The sequence below is a fragment of the Chlorocebus sabaeus genome, chromosome 21 (genome assembly GCF_047675955.1).
Source record: "Chlorocebus sabaeus isolate Y175 chromosome 21, mChlSab1.0.hap1, whole genome shotgun sequence".
Lineage (NCBI taxonomy): Eukaryota > Metazoa > Chordata > Mammalia > Primates > Cercopithecidae > Chlorocebus > Chlorocebus sabaeus.
In genome coordinates, this window is record NC_132924.1 from 39,600,921 (window position 1) to 39,621,375 (window position 20,455).

Below are 20,455 nucleotides of genomic sequence, written 5' to 3' on the forward strand. Positions count from 1 at the left end.
CAGTGGAAAAGATGAGCTTATTATAAGGTGAACTTTGCGGTGGTGTCATGTCCTGGGACTGTGGTTTTAAGTATATCTTCGCTTTTTCTCCAACTCTTAAGGCAGGGGTGATGTGCAAGCTTCAAGAAAGAGATGAAATCGGACGAATCGAACTAGTTCAGAAGCTGGCAAGAGAAAACTATCAGTTTTTGCAGACGGACAAAAAAGAACAGGAGAAGTCTGAACACGTAAGCCTTTTGCCTCTTGGGGATGCAGGTTTGAAGGGGTGTAAAATGTTTCTGCCTGATTGCATGTTTGAACGAAAGACTATTTAATTTTAAATTCTTTAGGTTTTGGGGGTTTTCCCCCCCAAGAGCATCCTCCTTAGTAAAAATGACAGCGCTCATAGTTCTAAGCAAGTGGCTTATGACACTGGATTTATAAGAGACTCTTCTCATAAGTAAATTATGTAGAAATATGAGAATGCATTTAAGCAAATATGAATCCTTATCTGTTTATGATCGTGCTTGGGTGGCTTTCAAGTTTGATTTTGGAAGTTTTGCCTTATCGTATAGTTTGTAGAATATGAATTTTGAAAAAACATTTCAACATATTTTTATGTTTAGTACAGAGGTGGATCTAGTTGCCAAATGAATGTGTCCTAAGTCACTAGAAATAGATAAAAACACAAAAACAGATTATAGATGCTCTCACCAAGTGGGAGGGTCAGAAGGGAGTTTTCCCAGTATCTTATGAAGGCTTGTGTTCCAACAAGAGTTATACTGTTTGAATACAGTTAAAACTGGAGGAAAGGGACGTTCCGCTTGGTCCTCCTGAAAGCAGTTATTCAGATTGAGCCTTAGAACTGAGAATGCTGCCGTCATGCTGAGAAGACAATGGGACCACTTTCTTGTGCCACACATTGTTATCTGTTGACTTGGTTGTTGTTGGTTGTAAGACTTCACTCTCAGTGCTGCACTATCCAGGATTGCTCATGAAGGGGAACATTCCTCTGTGCTTATACGTGTGTCATTCTCTGGCTTTTATTTTTCCTTGAGATTTTATTTCAGCCCTTTCCAGGGGGGAAAACATTGCTTCATGCTTTTTCTGCTCCAAATCTATTAATACAAATGGCAGGGTTTTACTGAGAAGGAGAGGAGGTAAGATGCTCAAGGCTGGCTGGCTGCTTAATTTAATAACACAGCACTTCTCTAACAGTGAGACGTCGAATTGTAACAGTTGGTGTCTCAAGAAGGAGAATAATTAGGCAGTTTCAAAGCCTTGTGATTAAACTGTTTCAGAGGTGACTATTGACTTTAAGTGTGGATGTAGGTCTCAGGCAACCTTCACTTGGCTTGGAACTATTGAAAAATTTAGCACCATTTTCAAGTTGTTAAAAGCACCCTGAAGTTTGACTGTATCATAGACTGACTCCTAACCTCTGCTGTGTCCTTAGGATATTTGAATATCCTAGTGTGCAGCTTAAATTTTTCAAAAAATTTCCTTTTGATTCATTTTAATTAGATGAGCAACAGTTTTCATATGCCATATTTTATTGATTTCAAGATGCACATTTTCCCCACAGTAGTCTTAACAATCGATGATATGAAAACATGTCATAGTTTAATTGTGAGCATTTCTCTTTCCTTATAGTTCTTAAAATGAATGCTGTATCTTACAACTGATTGCAAATTAGGTGTAGTAAACCAGTAACAACTTCAGGTATGGTAAGATCTTTCAAAAATCAAAGAGTAGAACAGTAGGGTACCACTTCACCAAAGTTAGAAATCATAAGCTTTAGGCTTATGATTAAGGCTTATGACAAAACAACTTTGCACTTATTAAAAAGATACCTGTGTGTTGTCTTTGTTGTATATTTAGTTCAGTCCAGAATATTATAAGTAGTCACAGCCAATGAGATTATAATACTCTTCAAATCTGTAACTATAGAAATCTACACTTGGGGCTGATAATTGTAAAGGCATTTAACATGAGGCAGAAATTTAGTGATTGAAGATTTGCAGCTTTGCTATGGTTATATGCTCTGTAACCTTTAAACCTTCACTTCATTTGTAAAATAGAACACTAACATTTTTTACTTCTTGCGTTACTGTTATATAATGGGTGCATTAACAACTCTGAAACGTTTTTGTTTCTGAGACGAAAGATGCTGTGTAATATTGGAATTACAACTTTTTCTATATAGATGTTCCTGTGAAGCTTAAAATAAGGAAAGGAGTATTAGGGATCTTTCTTTCTAGCGATAAATATAAACGAAGCCATTCTGTCATCTCCCTTCTGCAGGATGACACCAGTGGAATCTCTCAACTCTCCAAACTGATATTGATGTAGCACTCCTCTAAATGAATTATTTGATACTAGATGCTTACACTTTTTGCAGTAATTTATTAGGAATAAAAACCACTTGCTAATTCACTTCAGTCTTATGTCTGGGGCATTTGATGTGCCTGTACCTTTGCTTACCCCTTAAGCTCACAGTGTTCATGAAGGTGGTGCAGCGTTTTCATTTTTCCTGTGCTCGCTTTCTTTACAATAGCACTCGTCTGCTCTTCGTAGAAACTCAGTTCCGACACACAGCATGGACAGAGGAAACTGCAGTTTACTTAACGTAAACCTAGGTCTGCAGTTTCCTCTTCTTGTTATAACAATAATGACCAAACCCTGAAGTTACATACAGATTTCCTTTCTTTTATGATTTTAAAATGCTTCGTCGACCTCATTCACCATTCCTGGGCCAAAACTAGTTAAGTAGACCATGATAAAATTTGAGTTAGAATCCAAGTTGCCTATTGAGTCATCCTTTTGACTAACCTTCATTACTTTTCCAGTTCTAGAATGCCACATAGATGCCAAAGAGAGAGCTAATTTGCAGCACTACTGCATGGGGAAAGACATAAATTTGATAGAATAAAGCCTTTGTTGCTGGTACATCTTGTTACAAATTGAAGGGGATTACAGCTTTCTCAGTAGGCATTTCTAATATTTTCTTAACTGCTAAATGCTGTGATTATAAACGCATGCCATTAGAGAAATGCTTCACTCTGTGCTTTTGCCGAAGTGTTTCTGAAATTTAAAAAGTTAAATGTATAATTATCGCAGGCTTCTCAGGAAGCACTCTATTTTTCTATTTTCTATTAACTAGCTGTAGGCACAATTAGCAAGCACTCATTCCTATGTGTTGAAAATTATTGTGCAAGGACTTTCAGAAGGGGAAAGAAATTGGCTGTGTCTTCTAAACATTATGATAGTAGAGTTAACATTGAGCTGTTGGTTCTTTAAAGAAATTATCTCTTGTGTAGGCATTGTATTTCCTAGCCTTAATTCTGTGACTGTGCCAATAGAGGAAGGGACACGTGTTATCAGATGGGGACTTTTGAGCTTGACCCTGAAGAATGACTAATGGTCATAGAAGAAGGCAGGGGACAGCATTTTAGGCAGAGGGACCCACGGGAAGACACATAACTGCAGTCCTGGTGATTCCTAGGGAATGGAGAGGGGTGGGCTGGGAGTCAGCCTAAAATTCCATTATGAAAGACTGGTAAGCTACCCTAACGAGCTTAAGACTTGCCTTTTGGCAAAGGAAAGCCATCAAATAAGGGAAGTGGCATGATCAGATGTGGCCTTTGTAAGATCTGTCTGGCATTGCTTTAGAGGAATAATTGAGTGACGAAGAGGGAAATGTTGGAAAGAACCTTTAGAAAGCTACTGTAGTGAGTCAGGTAAGAGGTGCTAGCCTGAACTGGGGCAGTGACCATAAGAACTGAGGAGGGAGTAAATGTGGAAAGTCATTTACACAGTAATATTGACAGAATTCAGTTACTGGTAATGGGGGATGTGCATGCTGTTTTATAGTAAGCAATTTTGAAGGATTCTTTGGTATAGTGGCAGACATAAGAATGTTCTGTTTCTTACCACCTTTGCCAAAAAGCTACATAAGCCATTTACCTTGCTTTGTTTGCCTACAGTTTGCTTCAGGTGGCTGAGATGTTCGTATTATCTCACTGACAGATTGTTAGGTGGGGTTCTGGCAAACACTATGGGGACAACACAAACTTTTCATTCCAGAACCCTTTGAAAATACCTTAAACAGAGAGAATCTCTGGTAGCTCCCAAGTGAACTGACATATTTGGCCAGAGCTTTGGCATTTGCTGCAGTATGTGTGCCTTCCTGAGAATTAACTGGGATTTTAGGGTTGCTCTCCTGATCTGTGTAGCCTGAGTTGGTGTTACTATACTTCTCTTCTAGAATACTCTCTGTCATCCATTCATTCGCTAACTTTTGTTTAAGCCGATGTCGTAGAGGAGCCAGACTGACTATGGTAGCTCCTGCCCTCAAGAAGTATAGTCTAGTTGTGGAGAAAAAATATCCACACAAATGACTGAGATACAAGGAAGCAGTGAAGAGAATCCCAAGAGAGATACATAGGAGTCTGAAGAAGAATTTACACCTGAGGAAGCAAGATTCTTACATAGGGCAGAAGTAGAGTTTGACCTGGACCTTAAATTAGGTTTTGGGTTGGATTTAAAGAATCCATATTGAAGAAAAGTATTCCTAGTGGGAAGACTAGCATTAGAAAATGCACAGAGATACCAAAATATTAGATGCTTTTTGGAACTCTGAAACGATTTCATGTTGCCGGAATACCAAGAGTTGGGGGTGCGGGAGGGGAGGCAGGAGAAGGAAGATTTCATGAGAAATGAGATTGGGACCAGACTGTGGAGGATTTTGAGGGCTGAGAAGTTTTACTTCATTCTAAAAATAATGAGGACTGACTGAGCATTTGGTTTTCTAACTTTTCCTAAGGAAGATGATTGAGGCAGGGCCTTCATGATGTAAATTATATTATTTCAGTCTGACTGAATAGTGACTGAATAGTGAGGGAGCTGAAGAGTGATTAAGCAGACTTGGGCCCAGAGTGAATTCAAGTCTGATTGCCTCTGGAGGGTGTCTTCCTTCAGCCTTCATCACTGGAGTGAGGACTGATAGGTGGCCCAGAAACCAACGTAACCGGAACCACAGGAGTCCTGCGAAAGAGGGTATGCACTCAGAGGGCAGCCCTGGAGGACAGAGACAGAAAGAATATGTAGGGAGGGATGGGGGTTGGGGGGCAGGGATGCAGAAAAAGAAAAGGTGCTTGCCCAGTTGTTACTTAGATTTGAAAAGCTTATAAACTCTTCACAGTTTATTTTCAGCAAAATAGTTACATCAAAGTATGTGTCTAGATGGATGTGGGTCCTATTTTCAGGACGATAGCTGCACTGTTTACCAGAAAAAACTGAGCCTATATTTTTCCTGAAATGTAGTTTATGCTTTGTAGTGTATTAAATTGTAGATTAGAAATACCGACAATAGCTCCTAAACTGACTTCCTGACTTCCAACTGTAGAAATGAGCAGTATCTGTAAAATGTATGTGAAAACCTTGTTCAGCAATACTTTCCCTAGAGATCCTGTCCGTATCCCTCCCTTGCCCCACCCTATTTTCTTCTGTTCCTTTGTTAAGTCTGGGGACCCACCCTACTTCCTTCCCCTTTTCTAATTCACTCATGAAATATGGATGGGTGGGAAGGGGATTTTGCACACTCTGAAACTGCATCTTGGCAGAGTCTGCTGCCAGGGTAGGGTCTCTATCACTCAGCCTCAACCGGAATTTCCTTTTCCCTGTTTCCTGCAGCCTCATCCTGGAATTCTGCCTACGTCAAAGGGTTCCTTGTTTAAGGATTACGAGGGGAGAAGTGATTTGGAGTATTCTGGCTGCTGTCATGCTTATTTTACATATTAAAAGTTGGTCTCTACCTTTTTCCAACTTTCATTTTGTCTGTATTTTTTTAAGCAGTTAAATATAAGGTGAAAATCTTCTTTTTACACCATATGAAATACTAAAAGGAAAAGAGGTTTTATCATTGTTTTCAAACTTATAATTATACATCTAGGTGAGTAAAGTTTCAAGGAATCCCCAGCATTATTTGAAGTTTATCAGTATTTAGTTTAACCAAGAAACTACTTATTAAAGAGAAGTAGAACTTCGTAATGCTATTGTAATAGAATTGAAAGTCAGAACTGGGGTTTAATAGGCAATTCATAATCATTAAGTTGCCTGATTATAAACTGAGAAATCACCTCATTGAAACCAGTTTATTTTTCTTAATAACAAAATCCTGACTTTGTGTTGGGTTGGTATTAAAGTATCTTTTCATTGGAATTAGGCTTCCTGGAGTGAGTTATTATAGTCCATTTTTAATAGGGAATAATATGGCCACAGAGTAACAAAAAAGTAGAAGTAGTTAGTTCTTCCCTCCAAGAAGTTTACAGTCTAGGTGGGGAAAGAATTTCTACATGGAAAACAGTTAACCATTCAAGACAGCATTTAATGAAGTGTCTAAATAAGACATTTAGAGGAAAGTAAAATCTGGCAAACACATTTCACAACTGCAGCAAACCATGCTCTTCTCATTTACTTAGGAACAAGGTTTACAAGTTTGGTTCACTCTGTGTGCTCTTTAAATTCTAGCTTTTCCTCCAGAAAAATAGCAGTTAACTGCCAGTGGAAGTCAGTGGTGTGCTCCTGCTGTCTGGTGGAGCCATCTGCTCATTAGCTGTATTTTTAGGTTCTCACAAGAAGCCCACTGCAAGTCCTAACATTTAAAAAAAATTAGTTTGAGCATTTTTGGAGAGGAATTTGTCATTATGCTATTTTTTCAAAGTGCTCAAGTTTATTTTAAAAGGCCTAATTAAGAACATTGATACTGGCTCAGTTCGTTTGATTTATCAAACTCATGTTATCAAAGGGTCTTTTTATTCTCTGCTGTACAGATGCTACTCCTAGCTTTATTAGGTTCTAATTCTTGTAAAATTAAAATAGCCGTATCATCTGCAATATGGTTGAAAAATCACTAAAGTGAAGTATTGAAAAACAGGTTATTTGTCATTGTTTATTTGCCCTCACCCTCCTCCCCCAGTGGTATATCTCACTCCAGACCCCAGGTGACCTTATATTCTTTTCTTCTCTACCCCCAAGAAGGCCTGATCTGCATTAACATAACAGTGTTACTACCATGTAGACTGGTGTCTGATCAGGCAACACTAGAAACTTTTGCCAGGCTGGTGTTATTTGGGTTTATAATGAATACTTTAAGACAAAAAGTTTAGGGAAAGGATGCACAGACAGATGGAGAGTTGTTCATGATAACTGTGTACTGCCGAGGTTTAGAAAAATAAAAAGAAGAGCTATCAAGAAGTAAAGACACATAGGTAGCAACTTACAGTGTGGCTTGGTTCCCAAAGGACTGCCCCACTACATCCCTGACCTCATGAGCTGATGCTCTGCGAGAAACTCAGAGACTGAATTCACAGTTTACCTGTGTGGTCAGCATCCAAGTGCTGTGGAAGCGTTTAACGGGGACCTTGGCTAGTCTAGGGAGTCATGCACATTTCCCTGAGAGAAAGACAGAATCTGAAGGGTCAGGAGAGCTATGAAAAGTGAGGAGGGATTGGTATTCCAGGCAGAGGAAAGAACACATGTAATAACACGAGGGCCTGATGTGGAGAAGAGAGCAGCTTTAGAAGCAGAACCGACCAGCTGAAACCTAAGTGTGGACTGTGGATGGGAGAGGTAGGGCCAGGTGAAGAAGGCACAGGAGCTGGAGGATGCAGGACCTGTGGGTTTATCCAGACATTGTGTGCTAAGAGCAATAGCAAGCTATTGTGTAGCATTTAAGCAAGAGGGAAAAATTATTAGATTTAAATTTTTAACATTCCTCCATTGCAATGTGGGAACAGATTTGAAGGAGGAGAATGGGTCACACTCACGCCTTCAAAGCTTTCTGGTCCCCCTTTCTTCACAGTCCTGTCGATTTCATATTAAGTAGTAACCAGCATACATACAAGGAATTTGCTGTGGGCAGCTCAAGTCAAGGGACTTCAGTTCCAGTGAAGACAGAATGTCCCGTGATAGTTCACTTCTAATTTATTACCTTTTCCCTAAAATATACTGTTATATCACCATTTTTCTTTTAAAAGTTGACTTGGAGTCAGTCCTATTTTTGTAGAAATGAATTTTGTGCATGCACATAATGTGAATATCTTTTGTTAATAAACACCATACAGGCAGATATGTTCGCTTTAAATACAACTTACTGTGCTGTATATTTGCCTCATATTGATTCAGCCAAAGTTTGATGATTTCTGAGTCATTCATATACTTTGGTTGCTAAAGATGAGGAAAAGAAATTTATAAAAGATCTCCATGTAGGATGCAAAGAACCTTTTTTTCCTTTTGCAGTGGGAAGTGGGTGGAAAGGAAAAATTCCATCTGGCATCCAGCAGTCCTAAATGTTGTTTTAAGATAGCAAAAATAGAAGATTGCTGAAAATATCATAACAGAACATAACAGACTGTGGGCAAGTGTACAGTACATTTTTTCTAATAAATCATGCTAAATATGCATATTTTACTTACAACATGACCAAGTTCTTGTTTGCTGTTACATAAAAATTTGTCTTTATTTTTTGTAATAAAATTATCTGCTCTCTTTTTGAAGCGAAAAGGATGATTGTTTTGGTCTGAAGAGGTCAATGTTGCAGTACTTAGGTTTAACTGGAATAGGTTTTTGAATTTTGCAGTTTTCCCCTCTTTTTCCAGCATTTCTCTCCTACATTTAAAAACATGGAGAAATAAGATATGGCATGCATGTTCATTTATTGCACATTTGTACATAAGTGAACAAGGCTCAACCATTTTAACAAATCCTTGTAAATGCCCTCTTTGTTCAGGTTCCAGGAATGACTGGGCACGACTGAGGCAAAGTGAGTCAGAGTAAAGGATTAGGGGCACCTCAAGATCCAAGAAACACATAATAGGAGAGAATAATGGTGATAATGAGACAATTAAGATGTCAGAAAGTGGCTTGGAGGTATGGATTCACAAGAAGGCTCAAAAAACTTAATGAGTCATAAAGCATATCTAGGTGACCTCAGAGGTGGGAGTTGGGGTGGAATGTGTCCAGGTAAAATTTTTGCTCTCCATCATCAAAGAGAGGAGAGAGTGGTACTTCATACAGAGAGTTCTTAAAACCTTTCATGATCTTGCCTTGGCTAGGATTTATAGAAGTAGAACAAGCTTTATGTTGACAACCCTGTGAATAAAGAATTCTAACATTCCCCAAATGGCATAATGCATAATAAAATCCCAAAGTGAGTTTTATGGTTGATGGATGCTATCACTTTCTCCCTATTCAGTCAACTTATTGTTATTACAAATTGGGGGTTTGTGATGATGCATTATTTTTCACCATCGATCTGAGTAGTCTGGAGTTTTCCTCTGAGAGTCATAGGCGTTAGAAAGAACTTTAGATATCATGTGTCTCGATGGCTTGGGGAAGGAAATCTTTATTTCTAAAACTGGCACCTGCTAAATAGGATTATAAGGAGTTTCCTCTAAAATGGGCAAAATACATTCTATGACCATTAGTTCTGTTGGAAGTGCATTAGTCCCAAGAAAATGTTAAAACATTTCCACTGATAATATTCTTCTAGTAAAAGTAGATACCTTTTAGCCTCTGCAATCAGAAGCAATTTTGTTAATAACTTATTAACAAATATAACACTTCTTTTGAACTGCTCCTACCCTACCTATTAGCAGTTAGCCCATCGAAAATTAGTGACTCATGAAAGTGGGCACAAACAGTTTGGCCGCCAAAAAATAAATGGGATCATTCAGTTCTTCTCATTAAACACCTATCTGGAAGCACATGTCTGAAAATTATCTCAGTATTAAAACAACACGCAGGTATAACTCTAAAAACGGGGGCGGGGAGAAGGATAATTGAAGTTACAGACATAATACTGTCCTCTCTAATAATACGTATGCGTGGAATTTTAAAAGATATGTGCTTAAAACTGTACGAAATGGAGACATGAGAGCACACACGGCCCAAGTTGGTATTGATTTATACCTACAGGTTTGTGACTAAAGGGTAAGCCAAGAAAGGGATGAAAGGAAGATCTTGAGCCTGAACAAGGCTATTCTGCCTATTCCTTAAAATCTGAGAAAAGAAACTTTGGAACAAAAGAGAGAGCCAGTTTTATTCTGATTGTCTTTAAGGAATATACTTGAATGCCAGATGTTTGTGCACAGAAGCCTTTCATGACTTGTTGAACTATTAAATGCCATTTCCATGATAATTTGGCAATCATATCTGACCTTTATCTCAATTGTCAGTAGATCCCACTTCCATCCCAAGTCAGTAAATCTAAGTTCCTGTCCTTTAGTATTACTCATAATCTTGGCACATAGAGGAGATGTGCACAGACCTGACAGAATTCACCACACCCTGGAAAGAACCTTATTAATAACGATCAGAGTGGCTGTAGGTACCTTCAGCATCTGCAGCTGCACCAGTAATGGTGCCCCGCCCTTTGTGGTTTGCGATTTTTGCATCTTAGCTCTGACTTCTACTTTATGTTCCACATCTGGCTAGTCCAGTTCTTCCGTAGAATCTTTGGGGAAAAAACGTAGCAAAAGAGTCTTGTTGGTCTCATTTTGGTCCAAACCCAAGTTTTTGGATTGCTTCAATCCAGACTACAGAAGCAAAAAATGGTGACTTTTCCTTCTGAGTGATAGATGATAGTAGGCTGCAGACATCTGAGTCTAGGGGACCCTATAAAAAAGAAGAGTTGGGCAGCACAGGCCTGTGGAAGACCCAGTGAAGGGAATTACTCTTTAGCTGAATGTGATGAGCCAGAGACACAGGGATTTTGATCACACTGGTTATTGCACTGAGGTCTTCAGACAGAGGCCAGCATCCCTTATAATCATCCCTAATGATCTGTGCTGAACTGATCAGACACTTAGTTTCTCCACCATTAGCAGCTTAATTCAGATTCCTTCATTTGAACGCACAGAGATGATTACAAAGAGTTATACTAGTCAAGTTAGAAGACAATCAAATAGCTCTTTAGCTTGTTACCACCAGTGGTGGTCATTCAGTGACAATACATAAAGTTAACTTTGTTGATGGCCTAAATAATTTTAGTGTCAGTACAACCTTTTTTTTATAAGTAGAGCAAAATTTTAAAATATCTGGCCAAGATTTATTCTTGCCTTCATTCACTGAGAAAAGTATTTGTTGAGCACCTATGAACAAGACTTCACATGAAATAGAACAGAGACAGAAATGAGCAAGGTGTGATGTGAGCCCCAAAAGATACCAGCATTTAATGAGACAGAAGCATGTGAAATGAGACAGAAGCATGTGAAAACCCAGACAGGAAAACCCAGTAAAGAAGAAGGGCAAAAACACACAGAAGAAAGGGCCAGGAAAGGCTTCCAGATGGGAGGAGAGAGTGCACTTTGAATAAGGTATTTGTTTCCAGAAAATTGTTTTCTCACATTCCTGTAAGGCATTTGCTAAATTAAGCATCATCTTTTTTACTTCCTGGGTTATGGCCAGGTCAGGACACAAATGATAAATGACAAAGATTATAAATCTCAAATCTAAAGGAGGTTGCATATTGGAGTTTACAATTCATTCCCTTTCCCATTTTCTAGCTACAAAATATACTTTTCCAAAAAAATAATAATAATTTAGTATACTATACATAGTCCTTGGCCTGTCTCACTGATTGAATTTGTTTTTGGAAACAGGCTTCATCTGGAAGAGGTTTACAGGTGTTTAACAGTCCAGAATAAAGTAGCAGGCAACTTGCTGGAATTTATAGCACATTTCTGCTAAAGAATTTTTGTTGTTTAAAGTTGTTCTCCTACTGTAAAAGTAATATATGCCCTTCATAGAGAATTTAGAAATAATAGAAAGCTACAAGGAAGAAAATAAAAATTTAATGATAAACCGCTATTTCCTCCCCCCACCCCCTTGCTGTCCCCAGTCTTTGTATTCTGAGACTTTCCTTATATTTTCATAACATGCTTTACTTAGCTACCCTTCCCTGGGGGAATTTGCTATTATAAACTATAATACACAACTCTCCAAAAATCTTTACCTAAGTTTATATTCTTAAGGATAAATTCCTAGCAGCAGAATTACTACTTAAAAACTGCATTACTATCTTTTATGTTTTTGCTCAACCACTTTCCATAAAGCTTGTGCTAGCTTTTACTTAAATCAGCAATATATGAAATTACTTGTTTTGTAATCCCTTCATCTTAGCTTTCACCTTCATTGAGTGTTATAATTCTGAGTAGGAGAAACTATGTATCTTTGTCAGGTTGATGGTGGGGCAAGGGAGAGGGAGGAAAATACTATCTTGTTCAAATATACATTTCTAGTGAAATTGAATATTTGCAACTTATATCAACCTATTTCTCTTCTATAAGTAATTTATTTTTCTCCTTTCTCATTTTTCTCACTGAAATTTTCTCATTGATTTGGACAGTTATTTATATATGAAGGATATAAAATTTTGTCATATTTGTTGGATATTGTTTTCCTCAGTTTGTTTTCTACTTAGTTTGTTTCCTAATTAGTTTTTTTTAAAATATATACTTTAAGTTCTAGGGTACATGTGCACAACGTGTAAGTTTGTTACATATGTATACATGTGCCATGTTGGTGTGCTGCACCCATTAACTCGTCATTTACATTAGGTATATCTCCTAATGCTATCCCTCCTCCCTCCCCCGACCCCACAACAGGCCCCAGTGTGTGATGTTCCACTTCCTGTGTCCAAGTGTTCTCATTGTTCAGTTCCCACCTATGAGTGAGAACTTGCGGTGTTTGGTTTTCTGTTCTTGCGATAGTTTGCTGAGAATGATGGTTTCCAGCTGCATCCGTGTCCCTACAAAGGACACGAACTCATCCTTTTTTATGGCCGCATAGTATTCCATGGTGTATATGTGCCACATTTTCTTAGTCCAGTCTGTCATTGATGGACATTTGGGTTGGTTCCAAGTCTTTGCTATTGTGAATAGTGCTGCAGTAAACATACGCGTGCATGTGTCTTTACAGCAGCATGATTTATAATCCTTTGGGTATATCCCCAGTAATGGGATGGCTGGGTCATATGGTACTTCTAGTTCTAGATCCTTGAGGAATCGCCACACTGGCTGGAGCTGTTCCTATTTGGCCATCTTGGCGCCACCTCTCCTAATTAGTTATTTTTATACACATGAGTGAAACTGTTAATTTTTTATGTTTAAAATTGTCTTTAAAATGAGAAATCCCTTCCTCATTCTGTAAAATTTTATTTTATTTTTTTCTGTTCCTTTTGGAGTTGCACTTTTCACTCAGATCTTTTTTTTTTTTTTTTCTTGTGACATGGGTCTCACTTTGTTGCCCAGGCTGGAGTGTGATGGAAAGATCACAACTCACTGCAACCACAATCCTCCCACCTCAGCCTCCAGAGTAGCTGAGACTACAGGCAGGTACCACCACACCCAGCTCATTTTTTGATATTTTTGTAAAGACAAGGCCTCACTATGTTGCCCAGGCTGGTCTCCAACTCCTTAGCTCTAGAAATCCTCCCAACTCAACCTCCTAAAGTGCTGGGATTATTAGCATGAGCCACTGAGATTGGCCTCACTTGGATTTTTAATATAGCTGTGATTTATTTTTGTAATGTAAGATTTCTTGATCAACTATCACATGCATAGTTTTTCTTCAGTTAATTTACTATTTTATTACTAGCATCAAAGACATTCATTTTATTCTGGAAGAATTGAAGTTCTGTGATGAACAAACTACCTCCCAAGTTAATATGTTAAGTGCTGATTTAGTAAATCACCTTACCTCTCTAAGCTTCAGTCTTCTCATCTAATAAATTAGGATATTAGAGGTCTAAGATTTCTTCTAGCTCTAAAATTCCTTTCTTAACTTGAAGACACCCTTCCCCCAAAATTCAGCAATATCCATGCTTTTGAGTATTGAACTCTTTCTGGGAAAATGTCACCATTTTATAAAGGATACCAATTGATTACTCAGGAAGTTCTGAGTAGCTCTTTTTTCACTCTGATCGAATATGTCTATCAATGCCAAGAATCATTCTGTTCTTTTATGTTCTAAAAATACTCCAGTGGATAAAACTTCTAAAAATTTACTCTGTGAAATGGCGTTGATACAGGACAGATGGCTGATCTAGCATATCCAGCTAGAAGTGTCTGTTATCAGGACATTAAAATGATATTTCAAGTCAAGTCATTAAATATTTGGAATTGTTTTTCTGAGATCAGAATGTCCTGAGGAGGATCAAAATCTGGAATTCCCAGATCTCTACAATGAAGGAAATGCTTGCTCTTACTGCCTTGAACCCTTAGAAATACCAAGAAAGTAACCTAGTTCTTGATGTTGGTTAGGTTCATTGGCCGCTACCCATTAGCTCTAAATTACTGTTTTTAAAACATGCAAATTTTTGTCTCTTAAGTGTCTATCTCTCACGTGAAGAATTTACTCTTTGAGAGCATTCCTACGTTTTATTTGAACTTTTATCCCCAGTGTTCAGCACTAGGCTTTCAGTCAGTGTTTGTGGTACTGGAGCTGATGGAAAAGGAAATTGTGGGTGGTTTGAAATGTTTCCCACAGTCAAGTACTTAAAATCACATCTGTAAAAATCCAAAGTTGTACCAGCTTCAGCATTCCAGTTCATTGGATATTTAAAGTTTTAAATTAGAAGTTTTCTACCTTAGAGAATTAACCTGGAAATGATAAGCAGAAAAGGCAGGAAGGTTCATCACCAATAGTCACTTTGTAATATAGAAAAGTCTTTGGAAGATTCCATCCCTGGTGAAGAGTGGATGCAGACTTTCAGATTTAATGGATCACAGGTTGTGGAGCAAAGATCTTAGCTTGGCAGGTCTGTATGTGAGGATTTTGACCTTCTTTGGCACTCCAGGTGCACATTCATATTCAGGAAAAGAGAATTTGTTTTTTGTATGTGTTATCATTTTAATACTAATTCCTCACTTAAATATTAATTTCTTTTTTGTTCACCCAGTCTGTCCTCCTGTCCTCTCCACACCTATCCCCTCCCTTAGAAAAAAAGGCAGGAGAAATCTGCCACTATGCAATCAAATTCATCTTTGTCTTATTTTAACCTTCTTTCTTCCTTTTTACCTTCTGGTTTTTTGTTTACTTTTTTGCTTGCCTCTCAAATCATTTTAGCAATATTTAATTACATCTTACATTCTTTTAACCTATTTTTAATACCAACCTCCTGTTACTGTTCCATGCACCAAGAGTGACACTTTGTCTACCTTTTTCCCAACCTTGTTTCAAACTGTGAAATGGAGTTTCTGATATGGTTACAGCAGAGACTAAAGGCGTGCCTCCCTAAAAACACCAAGGAATGTACAAAACATGAAAAAACAAGAGTGTTTACTTAAGACGCTTTGTATCTCCTCACTCCCATTCCATGTGATCTGGCAGCTGCTACAGTAGCTAGAAATTTTTCATTCCATAACTTGCATAAATACTGAAACTCCCCTTTTGATTGCTGCTTTGCCCCCATGGAAGTTCCACACGCATGCGTGCACACGCACACAAGCATATCCTCACGTACACACATGCAGATGCACATTGACACACACACACACACACAGGAAATTTGGGAAGAGTGATAGAGTTCCTTGACTTGAAGCCTTTCAATTTTTTAGAGTGTATTTCCTTTTTAAGTTTGAAGAGTACATCTGCTGGGTCTGCTCAGAGGTAAGAACTAGCTTTTTCAAATAATTTCCGTTTATGAATTAGTTCTTCACTGAGTCAAACACAACTAAGTTTCAGATCCTATGGGAGGAATTTGAGAGGAGAAGTCAAGGCCATAGGAACCAGTCAGGGATAGCTATTTATGCTGCTCTGAAAAGTCATGTTATCCTCTTGTTATTCAGTTGTAAAGGCTTCTGTAAAACTGCTGCCATGGATTATTCAAACCCCATGGGACAAATATATCTGCAACCAGAATGTAGAAACTTTAATCATAATTTAGTGTAGGTTTCTGTCCTACCTTTGGGCTGCTAGTGAAAAGCAGTGCTTCTGGTCACTGGCAATTTTTTTCCCTTTCTTCTTCAACATTTCAGGAAATGCTTAAGGATCTAATTTAGATTTCTGCATCCTCATTTCTTCTGACGTGATCTCAAATAGGCATCTGTCAGGTCATGTGTGCACACTGTACCATGCCCTCAGTTGCCCATTGACCCAGGCTGCTGGTTTCAGGGAACTGAGGCACTGCTGAAGAGCCCTGGTCCACAACACGCAGGTGGTAAGTGGCTCAGAGAATCTTAGTGGTTTCCTAGTTTGGCAGACCCTTCGCCTATTCCCTCAGGCCTTCTAACCAGGGCGAGTGGTTGTACCTCCGAGTCTCTGCAGAAGGAAATAACCACCATATCTGGAACAGAGGAGCAGCAGAAAGCAGTGGCATGCCAGCTGCCTCACTTCCGGTGACCATGACTGGCATCACACCTTGTTTGTCATTGCTGTGTTTTCTCTTTTGTATACTCCAGTCGTGCCAACAACGAAGGATGCAACTGTGCCTTTGCAGATCATCAGTAACCCTGACCAAAGACCAGGCGCCCATAGAGCATTAGCTGTCTCTTGACATTTTATGTTTAAAAATGTAAGAGTCAGAGAGACAACTGAACTTCCTTGTCCCCCTTCTTTTAGTTTTTGGTCTCTAGAGGTGTACACTTCTTGGTGAGTGAGATTTGGGGTGAGGTGAGTAACAGACAAAAACAGGCCCACATGCCCATGAAAATGATCAATGTCATCATCCTTAGTCCTCCTCTGGCAGAGGGGCTTAGAACCTCCTTTTCTGCAGGTTCCGTGAGCTCTGTAGTTAACTCCTGTGATGCTCTCTGCCTCTCAGTAGCGTGTACAGCACCATAGGCAGTGGTTTGCATTGCAGTGGAAAAAAATTTTATGATATTTGTGTGTGTTTTTTAAATTTGGATGATTTTGATATACACATACACATAAACAAAATCATAGCAAGACCCTGATACAAATTCAATTTTGTAATACTTCAGTGTTAGTATACTTGGATGGCATACAGTTACAATATAGTTTGTATATTTTTCTGCCCTCTATTTATTGAGGGCTTTCTCTGTGTCCAGTATTCAGTTGGGTCTATAAGGTAGGGATTATCCTGTTTCACAGGCAAGAAAGCTGATGCTCAGAGAGATAGACCACCCAGCTAGTAAGTGGCAACTCTAGGATTTGAACCAGGTCTGTCTTCGCTTTGGTGGATATTAGTTTAATTTGATTCAGGCCGTAAGTTCTTTGAAGGGCTGCCATCATCTGAGTTTAAGTTTTGTGCTATTAAGAATTGGTTATTACCCATGAAATAGAGAGAAATTGACCATATCCCTGGCTTGCGGCTTGGTGGAAGGGTTCTTGGTAAGACGTGTAAATTGTTAAACAAATTAGATTTATCTAGTCATTGGTGATTGAACTGTAGTTGGGGTTGCAGGGGACTATGCTAGGCCTTCATTGTCTGTTTTAGTGCCTAAAAGTCCTGGAAGATGCATAACAACCTTATTTTTTAGATGATGCTTTGGAGTTTGGGGAGTATATTTTTATTCTCCCAGAAACACAGCTATTGGATGGCTGCTGGGATTTGGCTGTAGATAAGGCAAGCCCTGTAACCCATGTCCTCTCAGTATAGGTTGAGGCCCTGTCCGCAGCTGTGAACTCAACCATTCTTTGAGGACTGGCCTCTTCCTGGGTAAGAGCTGGCTCCAAAGACCCTGGAGTCAGAATCAAGCTCCCTTTCTTCTGCTAGAGTGCTATGCCCATTACTCAGACTTAGCCTAGATCTGACTTTAGGGCTTTGGTTCCTGGCTACGGTGGACTAGATTTTGTCCTTTCGTTCTGCAGACGTCAGGCCTGAATTTCCCTTTTCTACCCAAGCCTGCCGCTTGGACTTAGTTCCTCTGAGACTGAACCTCTGCCTCTTTGCTTTTGCTGACCTCTCTGTCCTTGACCTTGAGCCATTCTGATTTACAGTATCTGTCCACTTATCCATCATTTGCCAGGCCATGCATTCATTTAACAGACATTGTTCTGGATGTAAAACCAAACCATCCCAGCCACTGTTCTCATGTAGCTGTCATCAGAGTAGAACTGGCCCTGCCATTTTTCCTCCCTCTTCTACCCTCCATCCCACTCCCAAATCTGGTCATCAGCCAAGAACTTTTATATTGGAACTAGAAGCCTGCTGGAAAATATTTAATAAAATTTAAGCTTTTATGATAAACAGTAACACCTGTGTGATTGACTAACCACTCTTCAAAGGTCACATGGGAAGTGTAGAGTGTGAAGCAAGCTGTAGAAGCTAAATTACAGTCAACTGATGTGGGCACTAGACAAGAAAGACTGTTAAGATCATAGAGCATGTAGAAATTGGAATCAGTCAAGTAGGAAAATGCTAACACACCCTACCCTAAAGCTTTTAGATTTTTGAGTTGTTTTCTGGACAGCAGGATGATGAAATACATGACCAATATGGTGTAGTCTAAATTAATGAAAACTTAACACAAGCTTCTCTGGAAACTGTGAAATGTGAGGCATGCTGGGCTGTCTCTATTTGCATCCCTTTCTCCATTCTCACGTCTGCCCTGTGCTGGGACAGCGAGTCCTCACCACACACTGTGGAATGCGTCACCCTGGATTTCTTGTCCTCCTGCTCTGAATGGGATGCAGCTGGTGGGAAGCATCGGCAGGAGATCAGAGGGTGGAAGGAGAGAAAGGTCAGGATGTTCCTCCTCCCTCTGTCTAGCTTCCTCCTGCAGTTCTGGCAGTGACTGCAGCTCCTCCTTGGTAGCTTCTCATTTATGCCTCCAGCTCCCAAAGGGATCCAATACTTACCTTTACCTCCCCTTACCCCTTCCAGCCCAGGGCTAGTTGAGATCTCCTTCTTTTCTAGTCCTGGTTATCTCTCACCATTTTTGCTTAGTTTCATCAAACCTACCTACACAGCTGTAAATAGCCCCTTCATTAAACACTTTCAAAACCCTTGCTGAGTGTGCATTTTCCTGCCAGTATCCAGAATGATCTGTCAAGCTAATACAACATGTTGAAATATATTCCTAATAAAAAGACATTGACTTTATCTTTCAAGATGCTACAGTCTGTCCCATCTTTTCTGCTGTATTGTGCAGTAGGTTACTAGCTGAAATTGGCCCTGGGATCACATTGCTAGGCTTGCTCTGGTTTTAGGGTTATTAGACAAGTTGTTTTGTATGATGATACTCTTAGAGGCAATGAGATTTAATACATACAGTTTTTCTCTAGTAGCCAGAAAGTTTCTGTTTAGTCATACATATTGGTTTTCTGTTGGAGTTTGGTCAAGTTCTGTAATAAATATATGTTTATTTTGATATCTATAAAAGTCAGACTTTACCTAGATTTTATAAATGTTGGGATGATGAATCCTATTAATCTTGTTTAGGCTTTCATTAGAGTTATTAATCTTAATATGTGTGGGATTAAAAAAAGGAAAGAACTAATTATCGTTATCTAAATACTCTCCTTCTGCCAGAGTATCTTGTCCAAAGACGTATTTGTTAGGCCAGCTCCTTTGTGGTCGGGTGAGTCTAAGCGGCTCACCTTGACATACATCTGCTAACTTAATCTCTCTCTTAATCAGTTCTATCTTGCCGCAATATTTTGACCTTTTTAAAAAACATCTGTTTGCTTTTTTTTTCGTGAGAAAAAGTATCATGAGATACATTGTCAGCAAATTATCTAAGGGTTGTTCTCGAACAAAATTCTTTTTGGCTAGAGGAGATTTTTTTTTTTTCAGATAAGTATTATAATCTGCTGTACCCACATTTATAGAACAGAAACAGATGTGGGTATTGATGGCTTGGTCAGCTAGGCTTTATGTGAATTTCCATAGTACAAGATGGGAAGAGATACCTAACTGCTAAATCATGTGCCTTCTTCCTATTTAGGAGAGCCAACACTTTGGGCTTCTGTGAGAAAAGTGGAATCAAGATTAGTTTTGTAGAATCTTTGCGTTGGAAAGGGTGCAAAGTATAGCCCTGACTCTTGATCCAGAATCGTCTTCATTTGTTCTATGATATTGTTGATAGACTCTGCTTCAGCTTGAGGGACAGCTGGGTCCATCTCTGCTATTAATACTTCTTTATATTAGTACCCAAGCAGTCACTTTTATCTCATCACCCACTAGTGGAAAGTCACCTTTCTAGAACGTCATGAGTAATTCCAGGGCTTCCTCTCCCACAGGGTAGAGTGGCTCAGAGAGTGGAAATAATCTGCTGCTACTTATCCTCCTGAACTCTTCTTTCTCGGACCTTCCAGTTACCCAAACTGTACCTCTCAGGACATACTTCTCAGAGCCCTTTGTGGCTCCCTGGGGCAGATTCATGTGTCCTCTGGCCAACAAATCTGTGTCCACAGACTCATCTCTGCCCAGTTCTTTTTTTTTTTTTTTTTTTTTTTTTTTTTTTCAATTTTAAGGTAAAACTTACATAACATAAAATTAGCCATTTTA

At 39.0% G+C, this 20,455-nt stretch overlaps 1 protein-coding gene across 1 annotated transcript in view; it reads left to right on the forward strand.

Annotated features, from left to right (window-relative positions):
- RAPGEF5 (Rap guanine nucleotide exchange factor 5) overlaps positions 1 to 20,455 on the forward strand; it is a 238,961-nt gene that overhangs the window by 136,149 nt on the left and 82,357 nt on the right. The window contains exon 9 of the mRNA XM_007981904.3: positions 102 to 227. Within this exon, the coding sequence (XP_007980095.3) occupies positions 102 to 227 (126 nt within the window). The remainder of the gene's footprint in view (positions 1 to 101; positions 228 to 20,455) is intronic.